Source organism: Pan paniscus, chromosome 11 (assembly GCF_029289425.2).
Source record: "Pan paniscus chromosome 11, NHGRI_mPanPan1-v2.0_pri, whole genome shotgun sequence".
Lineage (NCBI taxonomy): Eukaryota > Metazoa > Chordata > Mammalia > Primates > Hominidae > Pan > Pan paniscus.
In genome coordinates this window covers 13,693,069-13,712,500 of record NC_073260.2, presented here as the reverse complement: position 1 = coordinate 13,712,500, position 19,432 = coordinate 13,693,069, and the positions used below count along the sequence as shown (strand labels likewise).

Here is a 19,432-nt window from a genome sequence, read left to right as displayed (position 1 = left end):
ACAAAAGATTAACTCTTCAAAAGTTGTAGTTTTCCCATCTGTACCCCCCTACATCTCACTGATGTCAATCACCTCCCTAATCACAAAACTCTGGAATCTTAAAGCCAAAAAGAATCCAAGAGGTCATCTAAGCCACATTCCTGATTCTAAACACGCAGAAATCAAGGCTCATAGATGAGAGATTACTTGTCCTACATCAGAGAGAAGGAACTGCATGGCCAGGACTAACACTCAAGTCTTCTGATTCCCTGTCAGTGTTCCTTCTAACACATGGCCTAGTAGTCCTGGAAATCAAGTTTCCATTTTGTGTGAACCCCATTAATGAAAATAAAAATCTCAGCTGGGCACAGTGGTTCATACCTGTAATCCCAGCACTCTGGGAGGCCGAGGCAGGCGGATTACCTGGTCAGGAGTTGGAGACCAGCCTGACCAACATGGTGAAACCCCGCCTCTAGTAAGAATACAAAAATTAGCCAGGCGTGGTGGCACGCACCTGTAATCCCAGCTACTTGGGAGGCTGAGGTAGGAGAATCGCTTAAACCCGGGAGGCGGAGGTTGCAGTGAGCCAAGATCACACCACTGCACTCCAGCCTGGGCGACAGAGACTCTGACTCAAAAAAAAAAGAAAAGAAGAAAATAAGAATCTCTGAGAATTAGAACACTTGGATTCTATGCCCAGCTAAGTGACCCTAGGCTGTCATTTGATTTCTCTGGATAGAGATCTTCAAGATAGTAAAATCATGGCCTCATTCTTCGAGGGAGAAGACAATCTCTCCACTGCAAACCATGCAGAGCAAAGTACCCCAGGATGAGAAGGCTGAATGTAAAATGACACCATCCCTAGTCCCCTCCATACCTACAAGGATTGTCTCCTGGGCTAGACCTCAGTGCTTGATATTCATTCCACCCAGATTCCCTCTTCTAACCTGGTAATTAGTCAGGTAGTGAGAAGGTAGTACAACAACAGTAATCTCATTGTAACAAAAATGTGTCCATGTTGTTTACCTCTTAGTCCCCTAACCTCCAACAATTACAATCAACACGTCCTAAATGACACCTGACATCTGCCTCATTTAAAATTACTCTCTCGAAAATAAAAGAATAAAATTACCCTATCGTTTTCTCCTCTGAATGGCCTGGTGAGTCAGGCTGGGCATCTGAGTGCACATCCCTGTCATCTGAGAGGAAGTGACTGATGGGAGAGGAAGTGTCTGGAAGGTGACTAACGTCTGAAGGCAATTCCTTAGCCAGTTTCAAGGCTGGCTGACAAGCGAGAACAAAGAAGAGGCTTTTTGCTCCACTCTCACCTCAAAAAGCACTGCCTCAGATTCCCCAAACACAAACCAGACAATAGGATATACCCCACCTCCCAAAAAGATGTACAGTGTCTTCAAGGACATGGTAACAGTCTACGATCTGTAGTCAGCAGGTCCAAAACAGCTGCCAATGGGTGACAGAGACTCCGTCTCAAAAAAAAAAAAAAAAAAAGAAAAGAAGAAAATAAGAATCTTTGAGAATTAGAACACCTGGATTCTATGCCCAGCTAGGTGACCCTGGGCTGTCATTTGATTTCTCTGGAGAGAGATCTTCAAGATAGTAAAATTATGACCTCGTTCTTTGAGGGAGAAGCCCTCTTCCAGTGCTTCCTAACTCAGGGATGGTTTCATTATCCATCCAGCTCCACAAGCCGGACACGGACCAGGAAATCATCCTTCAAACCCCCTTCTAACCCTGTTCTCTGCATACATCATCAAATCCTACCACTTTTGCCTACTACTAAATATCTCTTGAATTCATTCACTCCATCTTCCTCCTAACAAGCAAGCCCAAGTTACCACTCTCTCACCCAGAGCACTGCAAAAAATGTCTTGATTAGTTTCTCTATCCTCACAAACCCTTCTCAGGGATATACTCGGCAGCACAGCCCCAGGGGTCTTTTCAAAACAAATTTGATTACCTCACCTCCCCATTTAAATCCTTGTTCAAGGCTTCCCCGTGCCATGAGGTTAAAGAGAACACCTCTACCAGTCATACCTGGTCTTCCCCCACAGCTTCGCTTTTCACCACAATCTACTTCACCCTAGGGCTCCAGTCACACAACTTTCTTTTGGTTCCTCAAAATTGCCAAATTCCCCTTGCCTCAGACCTTCTGTTCCTTTCTCCTCCCCCTTTTCTTAGCTAGTTCTTACTCACCCTTTAGCTCTCAGATCAAAAGATTTTAACCCAAGCCTGACAAACATGTTCTTTCCATGGCAAGAGTCTGCCTTCCTTTGAAAAGCCTTAAGCCAATGGTGAATTCTACCTCATGGAATTTTTAGAAGATGGCTCCACAACAAAGGAAGCCACCACAGACTGGCAAGGTTCACAGCTAACTGCAGAAATGAGGCCTAGACAGAGAGCTCAGGGTGGAAGAAGTTAGTTTTAAGAACTCAGAATAGAGGATTTAACTTCTATGAGAAGTAGAATGCCGAAAACATTTTGTTGTGATTCCTATTTAACTCATTACGAACTGACCATCAAGACAAAAATCCCAGTGTCTTCCCTTGGGATTTTCAGTATAACATGAAGCAAGAGCAACAGGAGAGAATTAATATAATGGTAAGGGGGAAATAATCTCACAAAGAGATGTCTTTAATGAATTTGATCCTTCTTTTTCAGACACCATCTTGCTCTGTCACCTAGGCTGGAGTGCAGTGGTGCAATCACAGCTCACTGCAGCCTCAACCTCCTGGGCTCAAGTGATCCTTCCGCCTCAGCCTCCCAACATGCTGGGGTTACAGGCATGAGCCACTGTGCCCGGCGATCCTTCTATACTATATACCAGAATATGTAAATGGTAGTGAATATCTAATCTCCATCTTCTTTTAGAAATAGAATAGACTAACAAAAACTGATCTATGAAAGGAAGACTAGCAAAATACAGTCACAGAGATAAGTAGCCAAGAGAATAACTGCTAAAATCATGTTGAGACTTTTCTTTTAAAAAGTATGTAGGTTGGACGCAGTGGCTCACACCTGTAATCCCAGCACTTTGGGAGGCCGAGGCGGGCAGATCGCCTGAGGTCAGGAGTTTGAGACGAGCCTGGCCAACATGGTGAAACCCCATCTCTATTAAAAATTCAAAAATTAGCCAGGTGTGTTGGCAGGCGCCTGTAATCCCAGCTACTCGGGAGGCTGAGGTGGGAGAAATCACTTGAACCTGGGAAGCAGGGGCTGCAGTGAGCTGAGATGGTGCGACTGCACTCCAGCCTGGGCAAAAGAGAGAGACTCTGTCTCAAAAAAACAAAACAAAACAAAGGTATGTAAATGAAGCCACTGAACAACTGAGACGAACAGCTCCTAATTCAAAATATAGTCACTCTAAATTTATCTCATACTGGGCACTAAGCAAGCAAAGCCCTGGAGAACTCTTACTGAAAGGAGCAGTGGTGGACTTTCCGTATTATGCAGCCAACTTGTTTCTTCATTCATGGTTACCCCCGCACCCCCACCAGTTGAGTAGGGGTTGGGGGTAAAGGAGAAGGAAGTAAGGCCAGAAGACCCTTAGGCTGAAGGCCACTGCCTCAGCTCAGGCAGCATTAAGTAAAAGCTGCTTTCTAGAAACATAGCCAACACTAAAAAGCCCAGGCTACATTTTTTTTTCTTTGGGAAAGAGATCCAGAAGCAAACGTAGTTTAACATATTAGAAGGGACCATTCCCACAAGAATAGCATATTTTCCAAGTTCAGATGAGGTGCCTTTTCCACTAAGGGCAATTTTTCTTTTTACGTGATTTCAATTCGCTGACCTTTTCTGAGTTTGCAACATTTCTCGGTGGCTTCATGCTTTTCTGCAAAGTTTTAAGTGACTTTCTTTGAAGAGAGCTATTTAATGCCAATGATTGTAGAAAACATTTGTTCATAATTATCCGACATAGACTGGAACAATGCTGAAACAAGAGCAGCATGCAAAAATGTATTTAAGGACTATCATCCCAAAATGCTGCTAAAAGCTATTAACCAGTATGTGTTAATTGCCACAGCATTCATATTAATTTTCACTTCAGGCTCGACATTGTGGAATATTTCCCCTGATACATTTTAAACAAAGTTTAATTTAAGGAACTGCTTCTATCAACACTTATGAAAATTAACAGCCAAGCAATTAGCACTCATGAATTATCCCTTCCCCCATGCTCTCTGCAGCTTCCCTGGTAAAACAGTTTCTAATAGAGAAATGGTTACTTTCTAACAAGTTAACACAATCAAAGTCACAGTTGTCTATATGAACCAGAACTGGTTTGCTCTTTCAAGCACTTGTCAAGTCAAACATTCCCCTTATATTTAGAAAATAGTATTTAGCTAAGCCCCAAAAGTAGGATATTTAACATTTTAGAAACTGCCAAGCGATCACCAATATTGAACCATTTTCTCACCAAAAGTTTAAAAAAAATAGCCAATCCCCCACCCACCCAAAGGAAGTAATTACTTGTCTCAATCTTCCTAGTGAAGGACCAAAACCCCACTGGACTCCCTGAACTTCAACATGCAGACCGTTTTCACCCACTCTGCTGTACTTCTTCTTTACGACACTATTCTAAAATCCTGGCTTTTAAAAACACATTCCCTCTCACTCAATCCTGTCAACCACATAATGAAGTACGTGGGAGAGACATCGTCACTGCCCCATCGTCAGTGCCCTGTGTCACCCCTTTACAAAGAGAAAGCAGCAGAAGTGGGATATTTGTTGAGTGTTTCCTATGTGCTACACGTCCTGCTAAACACGTCCTGCTCATTTCATCCTCCTGAGGAAGATACACTGTCATCATTTCTTTCACAGATCAGGACTGGAACTTGTAGAGAAGAAACATTTTTTCCTTCTACCCTTATAAATGCTTGGCTGAGGCCCCTGTAACAAGAAACAGAGTAACAAAAGACAAGCACACAAATTTATTTAACCGAAATTTTACATGACATAGAGCCTTCATAAGAAAACGAAGACCCAAGAAACTGTCGGTTAAATCTGAGGGTTTTTATATTAAGTTTGACGAAAAGTGGAAAGTCATGTGGAAAATATGATAGGAAAAAGGTAGGAAGTCAGTGTGGTAAACTGTGGGGAAATTTTGCAAACCCTGTTCTTTAAGATTCATCTTAGGAGATGAGGATGCTCCTTTCCTCCAGGCAGAGGGAGAACATGTCTCACATGAGGGCCTTGTGACCTGCTTAGGGGAGAAGGGCAGGGGAAGATCAGAGTTCTTCCTGCCATTTCTCAAGTTCCTTCAGCTTATGATATTCAATATTCCAAGGTGCCACATTTTGGGGTAGTGTGTCCTGAACCCCAAGCTTCATGAGGTTAAGTAGCTAGACTGAAGTCACACCGTAAGTGGAGCCATGGGGATTCGAATGGAGGCTTTACTACAGAATAGGTTGCTTTATTAAACGACACTGCCTCTCACTGTGCTAGATGCTTCATCCTAGCATTATCCTATTTGATGGTCTCATGAGGCTTGTGAGGAACTCACACCCATCTCCTTTCAGAGGTGAAAAAACTGACTGAGATGACACAACTTGCTAATCAGTCCCTTTTTTTTTTTATTACTAACTGTATTGACAGGAAATGGGTACTTGAACTTCTGATGGTCTATTAAGGATAATATCTGCAAATGCAATTTGACCAGAATAGTGATAATGTACTAGCAAAAGAGTCTCAAGAAAGTGATATGGCATAAAATGAATAGGGTTAGATTTCCTTCTTAAAACATAACCTAATCTGAAATGGGTGGAGAAACAGGGCAGAAAATCCACATATTTTGAGGCACTTAAATTAGTGCTGAATGTCTACTTGCCTCTCAGCAAAGCCCACTCCCCAGATCACCTCAAAGCAACCTCTTGTCACAACCAACAGTTCCCACATCCAGTGAAATCAGAAGGACTGGCACAAGAAGTTTTCCAATGGTCTCAACCTCTAGAATAGAGGTTTTGTGTTGTTAACGAGGCTATTCAGAGGTTCCGTTCTCAACAATGCTTAAGAATTCAGGCAGATGGCTGAGGCTGGTTTTGCGGATCTGACCAAAGCATGCCCTAAAACTGCTTGGCCATCAACCTTGAACTTTTTCAAATGATCAGTAAACAGTTATTGATAATCCAGACTCTAAAACAGATCACAGAGAGCATCACCAATTTCCTAAAGAAATAATATCAAAATGATAAACCTGACCCCAAAAATTGTCAAAATTACACCAAGGCACATGCCTAAGTACAGCCTTTCCCTCTCAATTTCATGCCTTAAAAAATTATTAGCCAACCACAGTTTTAAAAAGCTTTTTATAAAATTATTAACCAGCTACAGGAACCAAAAATTACTTGGAAATATTCACTTTAATTTAGCACAATAGCTAAGAGATGCTCACCCTTAGAATCATAAAAACCAACAATCCAGTTGGCATGAACTGTTAAGAACACTATATGTGCCTGCTTGACTAAAATGTAACAGTAAAGCCATAGCAAAAGCAAAATCCTTTCTTCAGATCTAACACTAGTTTAATCTTAAGGAGGATTTCACAGCAGTTAGTCTCTTGAGGCAATACATAATTAAGTAGTTTTTTAGCATATTTAATTAGACCCCAAACTCTTCCCCATCCCCTTCTCTCCCCAATTATGTACTATTTGCCCAAGAGACCTAAGCAACTCAGTTAATTATGTAAATAAGGCAAGAGTTATTCCCAAGAAAAGCATTGTGAATATTTGTAGGGGGGAAAAAAACTGTACATATTTTAGAGGCTTTAACAAATCTTTGTAAGAAAAAGAAAAAACTGGAGTATCAAAATACATAGAAAACCCTTACATTTGAGGCTAAAAGCATGGCGTTCCAATGACAAGACAGTGAATCATTAAAACAAGACACTCATTTCATTTCTTAAATATGAGCCGAATAAAAATAAAATAATTTTAAGTTACAACAGTAACAAAAATTTAGTGCTGAACGTCAGATGATTTATGGGAGGAATCAATCTGGAAATTATTAAGAGTCAACTCTCACGGAAAAGGCTTTATTATCAAGGGGTTGACATGATCTTAACTCTAGAGGCAGCCATGGTGCTGTTATAACTACTACAATCCCATTATTATGCAATCACAAAATGCTAATTTGATCATTTTGAGGTGTTATTTGAATAGTCATTTTAATTTCTAGGTTACAAAAAGGCTTGACTCAAGTATAATTCTCTATTAATCATTGAGATGTCATTGTATATCATATTGATGCATTTCACAAAGATAAAGAAAGACTAATTTAATATGTACAGTACAATATCCTTCAAATATTAGCCATTTTCATTACATATCTGCCAAATGCATCAATATTAAATAATAGATGAGAACAAGGGTTTAATTGTATTTTAGCAATTGTAATATGTAAGATAATAATACAATAGCATCACATAAGATAGACTTATCAATATCTAAATCTTTCTTAATCAATGCATAATGGTGACTGCTCTGCACTCACATCCTTCGTGGATTACAAATAGACTTGCTATGACAAAAGCATTGAGAGCCTTCAGTGTAAACACACATCTAGCGAGAATAATTCCTTTGTGACTAAGGAGATGGTTTACTTTTTATTTTCCTGCTGGTACTTCAGAAGTTAGATATATACACACCAAGCAGAGTTCACAACCTTGTGACAAATCTGAACCTAAGTAATTAACAATAAAGTCTATGGTATAAAGAGAATTATAGAGTATTTTAAAAGATCTGTGCTATTTTTTGATATAAACACATTATCACACATCAACTATTCCAGAAATTACATCCTCAAACAATGAGATGGTATCAGGCAATGGAAGCAAATAAATTCCAACTGCTTACCCTAATCCCAAGAATAACTTCTCACATGTCTAAATGAATCATTGTAGTATTTTTTTTAAAATCCTATGTAGTCCAACTTGCCATTTTCCAGAGGCTGACATTCCTGTCCCCTGGGGGAACTTCCTTCTCCGTGTTACATTCCACAAAACAGGAGAAAGCAGCAAGGGCAGACGAAAGAGAAGCTTTACATCAATACAGTCTATAACTTACTAAAAGTGCTGTCAGAAGTTCTTTGGAGGAAACTTCCAGAGCATATTAGGACCTTTATATTACTTATGCATTGTTTCTAGTTTTTGCTCTTATCCCCCAGAAACATCAATAACCTCATGTGCCAGTGGCCATACATGCTTACTGAAACCTATGGAAACCTGCTGAATTGTAGGAAGTAAAAGTCTTTCGAAGAGAAAACACCTCTGCTCAAAGAGGACAACTGACAGAACCAGCTCATGAAAAAAAAAAATCAAGCATAAGCAAAAAGCTGTATGTTTATTAACTGCAATGGCGCTGAAGTAAGACAAATTATACACAATACCTCCAGGCAAAGAGCTATCACTCAGCACCCCACACCACTGCCAGACAGCAAACATCATGGCAATAAATACAAAAATCAACCGCTACTGTCTTCTGAACAAGGCCCTGCTCAGGTCAGCACAGAGACACAAGAAGGCAGGGGGTTGGGGAAGGGGTGCTGCATATGAAACTAGGATCCACCTGAAATAGTGGCCATGTTTCTAAAAGGAAAACAAACACACTTTAATTTTATAACAGCAAACTTAGCACGAACAGGCAAAAAACAAAGTTAGCCTCCATAGCAAGTGTCAAGATCCCCCTACAGTGAAATACTGAAATGCAAGCAATAGCCTAGAATTCTGAAATAAAGCTCAGATCTCAACAATTTCTACAGTTATAATAATCAAACAATTTCTACAGTTATAATAATCAGCCAAGACAATGCAAATTGCCTCCCAGAACCACTTTCAAGGCTTTCCCAATACAATTAGACCTTGATTAGTCACAATCTAACTAATCCAACTTCTCAAGTATACTTAGGAGATAAAACGGATTAAAAATATACACATATATATTTCTCTCTCCCTTCCTCCCCCTCCCCTTTCTCTCATATATATATAAACATATGTATATACATATATATACACACACATATATATATGTGTGTTGGGGAGGATTAAAACACAACAGTCCTGAGATATCTATACACAGAGAAAGAGAGAATGAAAGAGCACAGGACTGTTTTTGTTTTAATCCTCCCAAATATATTACTGTGGAAACAACACTGAACCCAAATTCATACCTTTACATCAAGTCTTAGAAAATGTAAGTGACATTCTATAACTGTCAACTGATATTCTACAAAGCATTTCTGAAACCCTAAATCTAATAATAATACCAACAACAACTCCACTCAATTACAGTTTTACTTAAAGGGACAAAGTCTCATTTTTACTTACCTTGCCATCAAATTTGGAATACTCGTTAAAAGGGTTATTCAGCTGCAGAGGGCACTGTTCTAGGCGTACAGATAATATTGACTGCTTCCCAGAAATTGGAGGCTTCTCTTTGAGAGATTTTTTTTCAAACAGTGACTTTAACTCCTGGGCTGTGATACAAGAGGAAGAAAAACATCTTTGTGATTACACAGAGACAACTTGTCCACCTTCCCTAAAAAGTCTTCCTTAGAACCTTAAGGAAGGAGCATCCAGAGACATGTTCAGGTCGGATACATGCAGAAAGCCCCACAATATACTGTGCACTGAAAAGGCAGAGCACGGAAGAACGTGCAGGCCAGGATAGTCAATTTGGAAAGAGAAGGGGTTAAGGGAGGGGGAAGAATCAGACAAAGTAACAAAGGAGCCATTTTATAGGAAGAGCACTCACAGCCAGGAGACCCGAGCTTTGGCCCGGCTTTGCTACTAACGGCAAGCTATGCGACAGTAGACACTTCTCTAAAAAACCTTTCTGGGCTTGTCAAACTAGAAAATCTCAAAGATCCCTCCTGCCTGTAATATTATGTGATTTTGGAATTCTAGTTCTTCAAGGTCAAGATCTACATATTAATTCTCTAACACTCTCCAGTTGCACCTTGCACAAACTCTTGATGCCAAAGATGAAGAGGAGAAAAAGAGAAAGGATATTTATAATAACAGTAACTAACATTTATTGCTGCTCGGCCTTTTGGCTAAGATCAAGTGTAGTAACAGTAGCTAACATTTATTTAGCAAGTCAATATATCTCATTTAATCCTCATAACAAGCCTATGAGGTAGATACTAGCGTTATCTCAGATTTGTCAATGTGGAAACAAGCTTAGAATATTTTGATTAGCCCTGGACCACACAGCTAATAAGTAACAGAACTAGAATTTGCACCTGACCAAGGCTCTTATACATTAGGGCACTAATGAACAAGGTAGACACTGAATAAATTTTGTTGCATGAATGAATGATTGAAATAATTCAGATTAAAATTATTAAATCTGAATCTTCAGTTCTTATTCATTAGTGAACCAAGACAAGTTCTGTAACTTTTCAGAGATCATGTAATTCTCTAAATCAATTGGAATATCAATCAAGGTGGCGGTAGCTAGATGATAAGTGGCTATGAAGAAATGTCCACACTTAAAGTTTTTAAATAAATCAATCTGAGACTTTAAAATCTGCAATAGACATGTTCAACCCCATTCCACTTTAGCATAGTCAAATTAAACCAAGAGAGAGAACAGAACTCCGAAAGAGTCACTTAGAACTTTCAAAAAAAAATGTAACTGCAGCTGGGCACCGTGGCTCAAACCTGTAATCCTAGCACTTTGGAAAGGCAAGGTGGGAGGATCACTGGAGCACAGGAGTTCGACATAATCAACATATTAAACACAGATTTGAAGAGGAATTAGACTATAATTCAATTAAAGTAATATTTTAAATATGGGAAGTACTTTTCTACCTGTAATCTATTACCACTTTCATGGTTACAACTGGGAAAGAAATGATCCTTTATTAAGCATCTATTATGAGCCAGGATCAATACTAGGTATTTTCCTCACCTGGCACAGTCACAGTCTTCACAGATCCTAAGAGAGATGTTACTACTAGCTCCATGAAGAAACTGAGGAATCCCAAACCTAAGTAATGTATAGACTTCACACAGCTGTTACCAATAGGGTTAGGTGCAATGTGATGCTATGATTAACCCTTTCATTCTCAGACATTCACACTCAGACCTCTCTCCTCAACCTAACACCTCCTCCCCTCTTCCTCCTTTGTCGAGGCTTGGAGAATAGAAACAACCAAAGAGAACTTTTGCATGCTCTCATCTGCTCTTCTATCTGCCTGTCCTCCTACTAGCAAGGATGAACTCCCTCTGCCCTTACCTTAGGCCAGCCCTTCCCTTGTGCACTAGATCCCATCCCTCTTGCCAACTCATGAACAGCTCTCCAGCAATTCTCTTCTCTCTCTTCCATTGTCAATTTTTCTCTTACTGAATTAGTCACATCAGCACACAGTACTGAAACACTGCTCATTAAAAAAAAAAAAAAAATCCTCTCTCTATCCCATACTCCCTCCCTTCTGGTTACTACCATATTTTTCTGCTTCTTAAAATGTCTGTCTATATTCTTCCTGTCCAGTCCCTCTACTTCCATTCAATCAAATCCACTCCAAGTAGGCATATTCAGGCCACACTACTCCACCAAAGCAGCTTTTATCGAGGTCACCAATGATCCCTTTGTTGCTAAATCTGTTGGTCAATTTTTAATCCTCATCTTACAAGATGTCTTGGCAGCATTTGACACGGTTCCTCACTCCCTCCTGTTTTAACATTTTTTTCACTTGGTCCCCAGGACTCCACTCTATCTGGCTTTTATACTGTCTCTCAGGCTACTTCTTTCAGTCCCTCTGCTGATTCATGTCATTTCTCCCTTGAATCACTGGCATTTCCCAAGGCACAGCACGTGGACCTCTTCTCAATCTACATTCACGCCACTGGTGATCTCATCCAGTCGTATGCTTTTAAACACCATCTATAAGGGGCAAAACTAAATTGTGGTGACATAAATCAGAACAATGCTTGCCTCTGGGGAGTGAAATGACTAAAAAGGGGCACCAGGGAACTTTTTTGGGGTGACAGAATTGCTCTATACTTGTCTGGGATGCTAGTTATATAAATGTATATGTCCGCCAAAAGTCATTGAGCTGTACATTTAATATCTGTACATTTCACCGTATGTAAAGCATACCTCAAAAAAAGTAAATAAATAAAAAGGGAAACCCCAAGTAAATATCTTCTACATGCTAGTACCTCTCAATGGTTATTTCTAACCCTAATCACTCCCTGAAATTATAGACATCCAACTTTCTACTGGACACTTTCACTTGGATGCCCACCAGGCACCTCAAGTGTTACCTATCCATAACCAAACTCTTGATCTTTCCCCAAAGCTCCCACTCCCACAATCTCCTCAGTTAATGGCAATTCAGTTCTATTAGGCCAAAAACTTGGGAGTCATCCTGACTTCTCACATCCTACCCATCAACCAACACTTCAAAAGCTATTCAGAACCGTGGTAACCGCTAGCAACGCTGTATTATCATCACCTTAAAACCCGCTTTACTGTTTCTGCCCTTGCCTCCTCACCCCAACCCTTGTTTCTTCCTGACACAGCCGCCAATATGAGTCTTTTGAAATACAAGTTACAAACTTCAGAATGAGGAGAAAAATTGATAAACCTGACCACATGAAAAGAAAACACTTCTGTATGGGAAAAAAGTAAAAAGACAAATGATAAATTAGGAAAGAATAAAGGTCAATATTCCTAATATGTAAATATTCTAAAAGTAAAGAAGACACTGAACAACACACATAGAAAAATAAGACAAAAATATGAAATGTTCACAGAAAAAGAAATGTAAACAGCTCTTAAATGGAAAGATTCTCAACCACATTCATAAGAGATATGCAAATTAAAACTACATTTCATCAGATTGGCAAAAATCTAAAGATTTGAGGCTCTGAGGACATAGACACTCTGTATGTTACCAGTGGGAGCATGAAACAGCGAAAGTCCTATGAAACGGAATTCGGAAGATCAAGGAAAATCACATCTTCATTTACCCTCTGACCCAACAATACCACTTAGATACACTGGTAAAACAAAACTTTAAAAAAAAATGCATACAACTATTCTCTGCAGTGCCATTTGCAAAAGCAAAGCCTGAAAACAAACAAACATCCCTCACCGGGGCATGGGTTGGCACTGGTACATGCGTATCACAGAGTATTATGCAGCTGTAAAATGGAATGAAGCTTATCTCTATATATTGCTCCAGAAAAATCCTCGGAATATATTACTAAATGAAAAAAGTATTGTACAAAACAGCATGTATAGTATGCTATCTTTAATCTAAAAAGGGGATATAAATATAAATATGCTTATATATAGTTTTAAATGGACAAAAAACCTTTTTAAAAATGACTATAAAAGAGTGAAGGGAACAGAAAGTGAAGCTAGATTTCTCTGACTTTATCTTGCTTTATGTTTCTGACTTTGAAGCCATGTCAATGTTTTAAATAATTATAAAAGAAAATTAAAAGCATAACCTCTAAAAACAAAGGCAAAATGAAATACATGAACCTAAGTATAATAATGACTTGGCAGATTAACTACAAAGAGGGGAATTATTTTAAATAACTTTGTTACCCAGCAAATGACCCAATTTCTTCAACAAATAAATTATAAGAAAAAAGTGAAAGAGAAGCTATAGATTAAAAAATGAGACATTAATCAAAGTAGTAGATGGATCTTAGATCCAAACATGAACAAACCAATAGAGAAAAAAGAAAAATTTGAGATGATTAGGGAAATATGAACAATAATCAGATATTTAATAATATTAAATAATTATTTCTTGGCCAGGCACTGTGGCTCACCGACTGTAGTTCTAGCACTTCGGGAGGCCAAGATGGGCAGATCACTTGAGCCCAGGAGTTCAAGACCAGCCTGGCCAACATGGCAAAATCCCATCTCTACAAAAAATGCAAAAATTAGCCAGGAATGGTGACATGTGCCTGTAGTCCCAGCTGCTTGGGAGGCTGAGAAGGAAGAATCACTTGAGCCCAGGAGGTTGAGGTTGTAGTGAGCCATGTTCATGCCACTGCATTCTAGCCCCGGTGAGAGTGCAAGACCCTGTTTCAAAACAAAAATTTTTTTTCTGACTGGGCACGGTGGCTCACGCCTGTAATCCCAGCACTTTGGGAGGCCAAGGTGGGTGGATCACGAGGTCAGAAAATCGAGACCATCCTGGCTAAGAGGGTTAAACCCTGTCTCTACTAAAAATACAAAAAATTAGCTGGGTGTGGTGGCGGGCACCCGTAGTCCCAGCTACTCGGGAGGCTGAGGCAGGTGAATGGCGTGAACCCAGGAGGCGGAGCTTGCAGTGAGCCAAGATCGTGCCACTGCACTCCAGCCTGGGCGACAGAGCAAGACTCCGTCTTAAAAAAAATAAAAATAAAAATAAAATTTTTCTTTATAAAGAAATTATTTTAAATGTTTTTCAATGTAATGATTAAACATTTCTTTATAATAATTAACATAAATAATTTTAAATGATATAGAGAATATTAAAATAATATTAGTTTTTTGGAGAGTAGTAGTGCCACAGTTTTCTTATGTGTTAAAAATACAAAGTATTTAGGTATGAAATCATATAGTAGCTGGGATTTGCTTAAAAATAATCTGGGAGGGCTGGTAGTAAAATGTATAAATCAAACAGGACCAGCCATATACTGTTCATTGTTGAAGCTGGCAGATGAGTGAAGGGAGTTCATTAAACCATTCTCTCTACTTCTGTGTATGTCTGAAATTTCCTACAATAAAAAGTTTTTTTTAAGGAAATTTAAACTGGGGGAAAAGAAGTCACATATCACATCACTACTCTGATCAAATCACCTCAGAGAAAAAATACAATTCCTTACCAGACCCTCCATAACTAGGAACCCCACTACTGACTTCTCTGATCCCACTCTTCCCGTGCTTACTGTGCTCTAACCAACAGGCATCCTTCCTTGTTATTCTATTTTTTGAATACACCAGGCACATTTCTGCCTCAGAATCTTTGCACTTGCTATTTCCTCCTCTTAGAACACTCATCTCCCGATATATGCATGACTCGCTCCTCCACTTCCTTTAGATCTCTGCTCAAACAGTACCTTCCTAATGAGCCCTTCCTTGGCCACCCTACACAAAATAGCAAAATTCTCTGCCTAGCATTCCTTATCCCCCTTACCTGGCTATATTCTTCTCCATGCCATTTACCCATTCTGGCACATTATGTTTACTGTTTATCTACCCCCAATCGAATATAAGCCCCATGAAGACAAGGACTTTGTCTTGTTCACTATTTGTTGAAGGAATAATTTATTATTTTTTAATAATAAATATTTGTTGAATGAATAAGTCTGGACCAGAGAAGTAGAAAAAGTTGCTGGGGTACGGTATAGGAAGGGAGGACAGAGAGAGCAGATGCGCAGAAAGAAGCCAAGACAAGATGGGGGAAGTCATGCGAGCCCTTCCTTCTGGTTTCAAGCCATTCATCAGGCAGACTATACTTCTTGAGAGACCTCCTTCAAGTTGCTTTTTGTTATTTGCAACTAAAAAGTCCTAACCAATATAAACAGTTGGACTTCACCAACAAACACAAAACTAAAAAAATAAATAGCCTGGAAATTTAATTATCATCAGCTTTATGAAAAAGCACACACTATAGCATTCAGAAGATGAGAATGTGTATCAGAACTTATGCATGGAACATACTAGAACTATAAGAATTTAGGGAGCAGCGGGATACAAAACAAATATATTAAAATAACAGATTTCGGCCAGGTGCGGTGGCTCACACCTGTAATCCCAGCACTCTGGGAGGCCGAGGAGGGTGGATTACCTGATGTCAGGAGTTCGAGACCAGCCTGGCCAACATGGTAAAACCCCGTCTCTACCAAAAATACAAAAATTAGCCGGGCATGGTGGCGGGCACCTGTAATCCCAGCTACTTGGAGGACTGAGGCAGGAGAATCACTTGAATCTTGGAGGCAAAGGTTGCAGTGAGCCAAGATCATGCTACTGCACTCCAGCCTGGGCAATAAAACTCCATCTCAAAAAAAATAAAAAATAAATAAAATAAAATAACAGATTTATTTACAAAAGACCAATAACAAAGGTATGAGGAAGAATGTCCTATTTATCATGGTAGGCTGGGCATGGTGGCTCATGCCTGTAATCCCAGCACTTTAGGAGGCCGAGGCGAGAAGATCACTTGAGGTCAGGAGTTTGAGACCAGCCTGGCCAACATGGTGAAACCCCGTCTCTACTAAAAATACAAAAATTAGCCAGGTGTGGTGGCATGTGCCTGTTGTTCCAGCTGTTCGGGAGGCTGAGGCATGAGAATAGCTCAAACATGGGAGGTGGAGGTTACGGTGAGCCGAGGTCGCGCCACTGCAATCCAGCCTTGGCGACAGAGCGAGACTCCATCTCAAAAAAACAAAATAAAAATACAATGGTAACACAAAATATGTGGAAATAATGTTAATAAGAAATGTAAAAGTGCGGGATCTATATGGAGACAACCACATTTTATCTTTATGAACTACTTGTATGCACAAAAAATACAAAAAAGATCATATGAAATATGATTTGAGGTTGGGCATGGTGGCTCACACCTGTAATCCCAGCACTTTGGGAGGCCAAGGCAGGAGGACTGCTTGAGTCAAGGAGTTTAAGACCAGCCTTGGCAACACAGGGAAACCCCCCATCTACAAAATATTGTAAAAATTGGCCAGGCATGGTAGCATGCACCTGTGTGGCATAGTTACTTGGGAGACTGAGGCAGGAGGATTGCTTGGGCCCAGGAGCTCAAGGCTGCAGTGAGTCATGATCATGCCACTGCACTCCAGCTCGGGTGACAGAGCGAGACCCTGTGTCAAAATATATATCTACATATTTTTATATTAAATATTGAATAGTTTAAAATATATATACTCACATGTATAAATGAAATCTAAAATAAATACATCAAAATGGTAACAACAGCAGTTGCCTCTAGAAGTGAGATTACTGGTAGCTTATTTTCATTTTTAATTTTTTTTGTACACAATTTCTTCTTTTGCTTTTTGAGATAGGGTCACCCTCTGTTGCCCAGGCTGGAGTGCTGTGGCTCACTGCAGCCTTGACGTCCTGGGCTCAAGTGATCCTCTCATCTCAATCTTCTCAGTAGCTGGGACTACAGGAGCATGCCACCATGCCCAGCTAAGTGTGTGTGTGTGTGTGTGTGTGTGTGTGTGTGTGTGTGTGTATAGATGGGATCATGCTATGTTGCTAGGGCTGGCCTCGAACTCTTGGGCTCAAGTGATCCTCCTGCCTTGGCCTCTCAAAGTGCTAGGATTACAGGCATGAGCCACTGGACCTGAATTTTTTTTTTTTTTAACATACAGGGTTTGGCAACTTCCCCAAACTCTGGCCATAGCTGACAGAGAAGGAAAGGAATAAGACAGCCTAGGCATGGTGGCTCACACCTGTAATCCCAGCACTTCGGAAGGTCAAGGCAGACAGATCACCTGAGGTCAGGAGTTTGAGACCAGCCTGGCCAACATGGTGAAACCCCGTCTCTACTAAAAATACAAAAATTAGCCAGGCGTGGTGGCAGATGCCTGTAATACCAGCTACTTGGGAGGCTGAGGCAGGAGAATCATTTGAATCTGGGAGGCAGAGGTTGCAGTGAGCAGAGATCGTGCCACTGCACTCCAGCCTGGGCAACAGAGCAAGACACACTCTCAAAAAAAAAAAAAAAAAAGAAAAAGAACGGAACAAGAGAACACCAAAGACTCCTCAATACCCAAAGCTTCAGAAGCAGCTCCTTTCTGCCAATGATATGGGAGGGAGCAGAGCAGAGTAGAAAGACTAAAGTCTTTGGGGTCAAACTGTCCAGGAGGTGAATTCTGGCTTCACCACTTACTACTTACAAGTAACTTGGGAAAGTTATTTGGCCTCTGAGCACCAGTTTTCTCACCTGTAAAAGAGACATACTAACAGCTAATTTACTGGCTTTGAATGAAGATGAAATAGGCCAGGCACAGTGGCTCACACCTGTAATCCCAACACTTTGGGAGGCCGAGGCGGGGGGATCACATGAGGCCAGGAGTTCAAGATCAGCCTGGCCAACATGACAAAACCCTGCCTCTACTAAAAATGTTTTTTAAAAAATTAGCCAAGCATGGTGGCACACGCCTGTAATCCTAGCCACTAGGGAGGCTGAGGCACAAGAATTGCGTGAACCCCAGAGGCGGATGTCACAGTGAGCCAAAACTGTGCCACTGCACTCCATCCAGCCTGGGTGACAAAAGGAGACTCTGTCTCAAAAACAAACAAACAAAAAAGAAAGAAATAAACTTAGTGGCTAACATACTATATACCCTGAGCTGATTACTCATCAGAATCACCCAGGGACCTTCTGAAAACCATAACTTACCCTTAAGAAAGTTTTTTGTAATTCTCCCCACCCTTGAGAATGTACTTTGTGAGAACCACCCCCTGACCCCAAAACATTGCTCTTAACTCCACCACCTATCTCAAAACCTATAAGAACTAATGATAATCCCACTACCCTTTGCTGACTCTTTTCGGACTCAGCCCGCCTGCACCCAGGTGAAATAAACAGCCTTGTTGCTCAAAAAAACAAAAAAAACACATAACTTTGTGGGCCCCAACCCCCACCTACTAAATCAAGAATTCCACAGGTGAGGCCTAGAAATGTATAGGGAATGTTATTATAACATGCACTTTTGGATGCAGTTCTGATTTTTATACCTCCATTGTATTTGGGAATCATTATTTAAGAAACCAATAATAGAAGTTACACAAAACTTCAGGTACATGTAAATAATTGATATAAATAAGCTACATTGTTGTTTTGCATTATTATTTAACTTCATGCATAAGAAGCCTTATTTGCCGATTAGACTTCGAACTTCTTGAGGAGAGGATTCATGTAGTCCTCCTAGCGCTCAGCACAGAATTATTAGGCACACAGGAGTTATGAAAGAAATACTTGTTAAATGATTCAATGAGTAAGGGTAATAACTAATTATGTACAGAATAAAATACCAATACCATTTTAAAATAATAAAATTAAAGATATTTGGATCTTAATATGACATTATTCCTAACAAAGCACCCTTCTGATGACACCATGTTCTTATCTATCCATGCAGTTTTAGTTACAGGAATATTACAAGGATCTTACTCTAAGGTATTTCATTTATCATGTGGTCTCATGGCACATGGATCAGTAAGTTCATAAAGAACTGAGGTATGGACTAGATGGTCTCCACAAACCCTCTATCTCCTCTATGAAAAGGCTGCCCTTATGCTGTGTCTTAAAGGATAAACTGGATGTTGACAGAATAATTGTGGAAGAAGAATACTTCCAGGGTGGTCATCCTGTTTAGAATGATGATTCTTCTAGTGGGGAATGAAATAAAACAAAGATAAGAAAAACAAATGAAAGGATTTTAGCAAAGCATAAA

The 19,432-nt window shown here is 40.0% G+C and overlaps 1 protein-coding gene across 8 annotated transcripts in view; it reads right to left on the bottom strand.

Moving 5' to 3' along the window:
• The window catches only part of MAPKAP1 (MAPK associated protein 1), a 265,297-nt gene that overhangs the window by 205,177 nt on the left and 40,688 nt on the right, over positions 1 to 19,432 (bottom strand). For 7 of the 8 annotated variants that reach the window (XM_034929065.3, XM_063594202.1, XM_034929063.3 and 4 more), the window contains exon 3: positions 9,317 to 9,465. The exons of the other annotated variant lie outside the window; for it this stretch is intronic. Coding sequence is in view for 6 of the 7 variants with exons in the window: in XM_063594202.1 (XP_063450272.1) it covers positions 9,317 to 9,465 (149 nt within the window). In the remaining variant the exon portion in view is untranslated. The remainder of the gene's footprint in view (positions 1 to 9,316; positions 9,466 to 19,432) is intronic. 8 annotated transcript variants of the gene reach the window in all.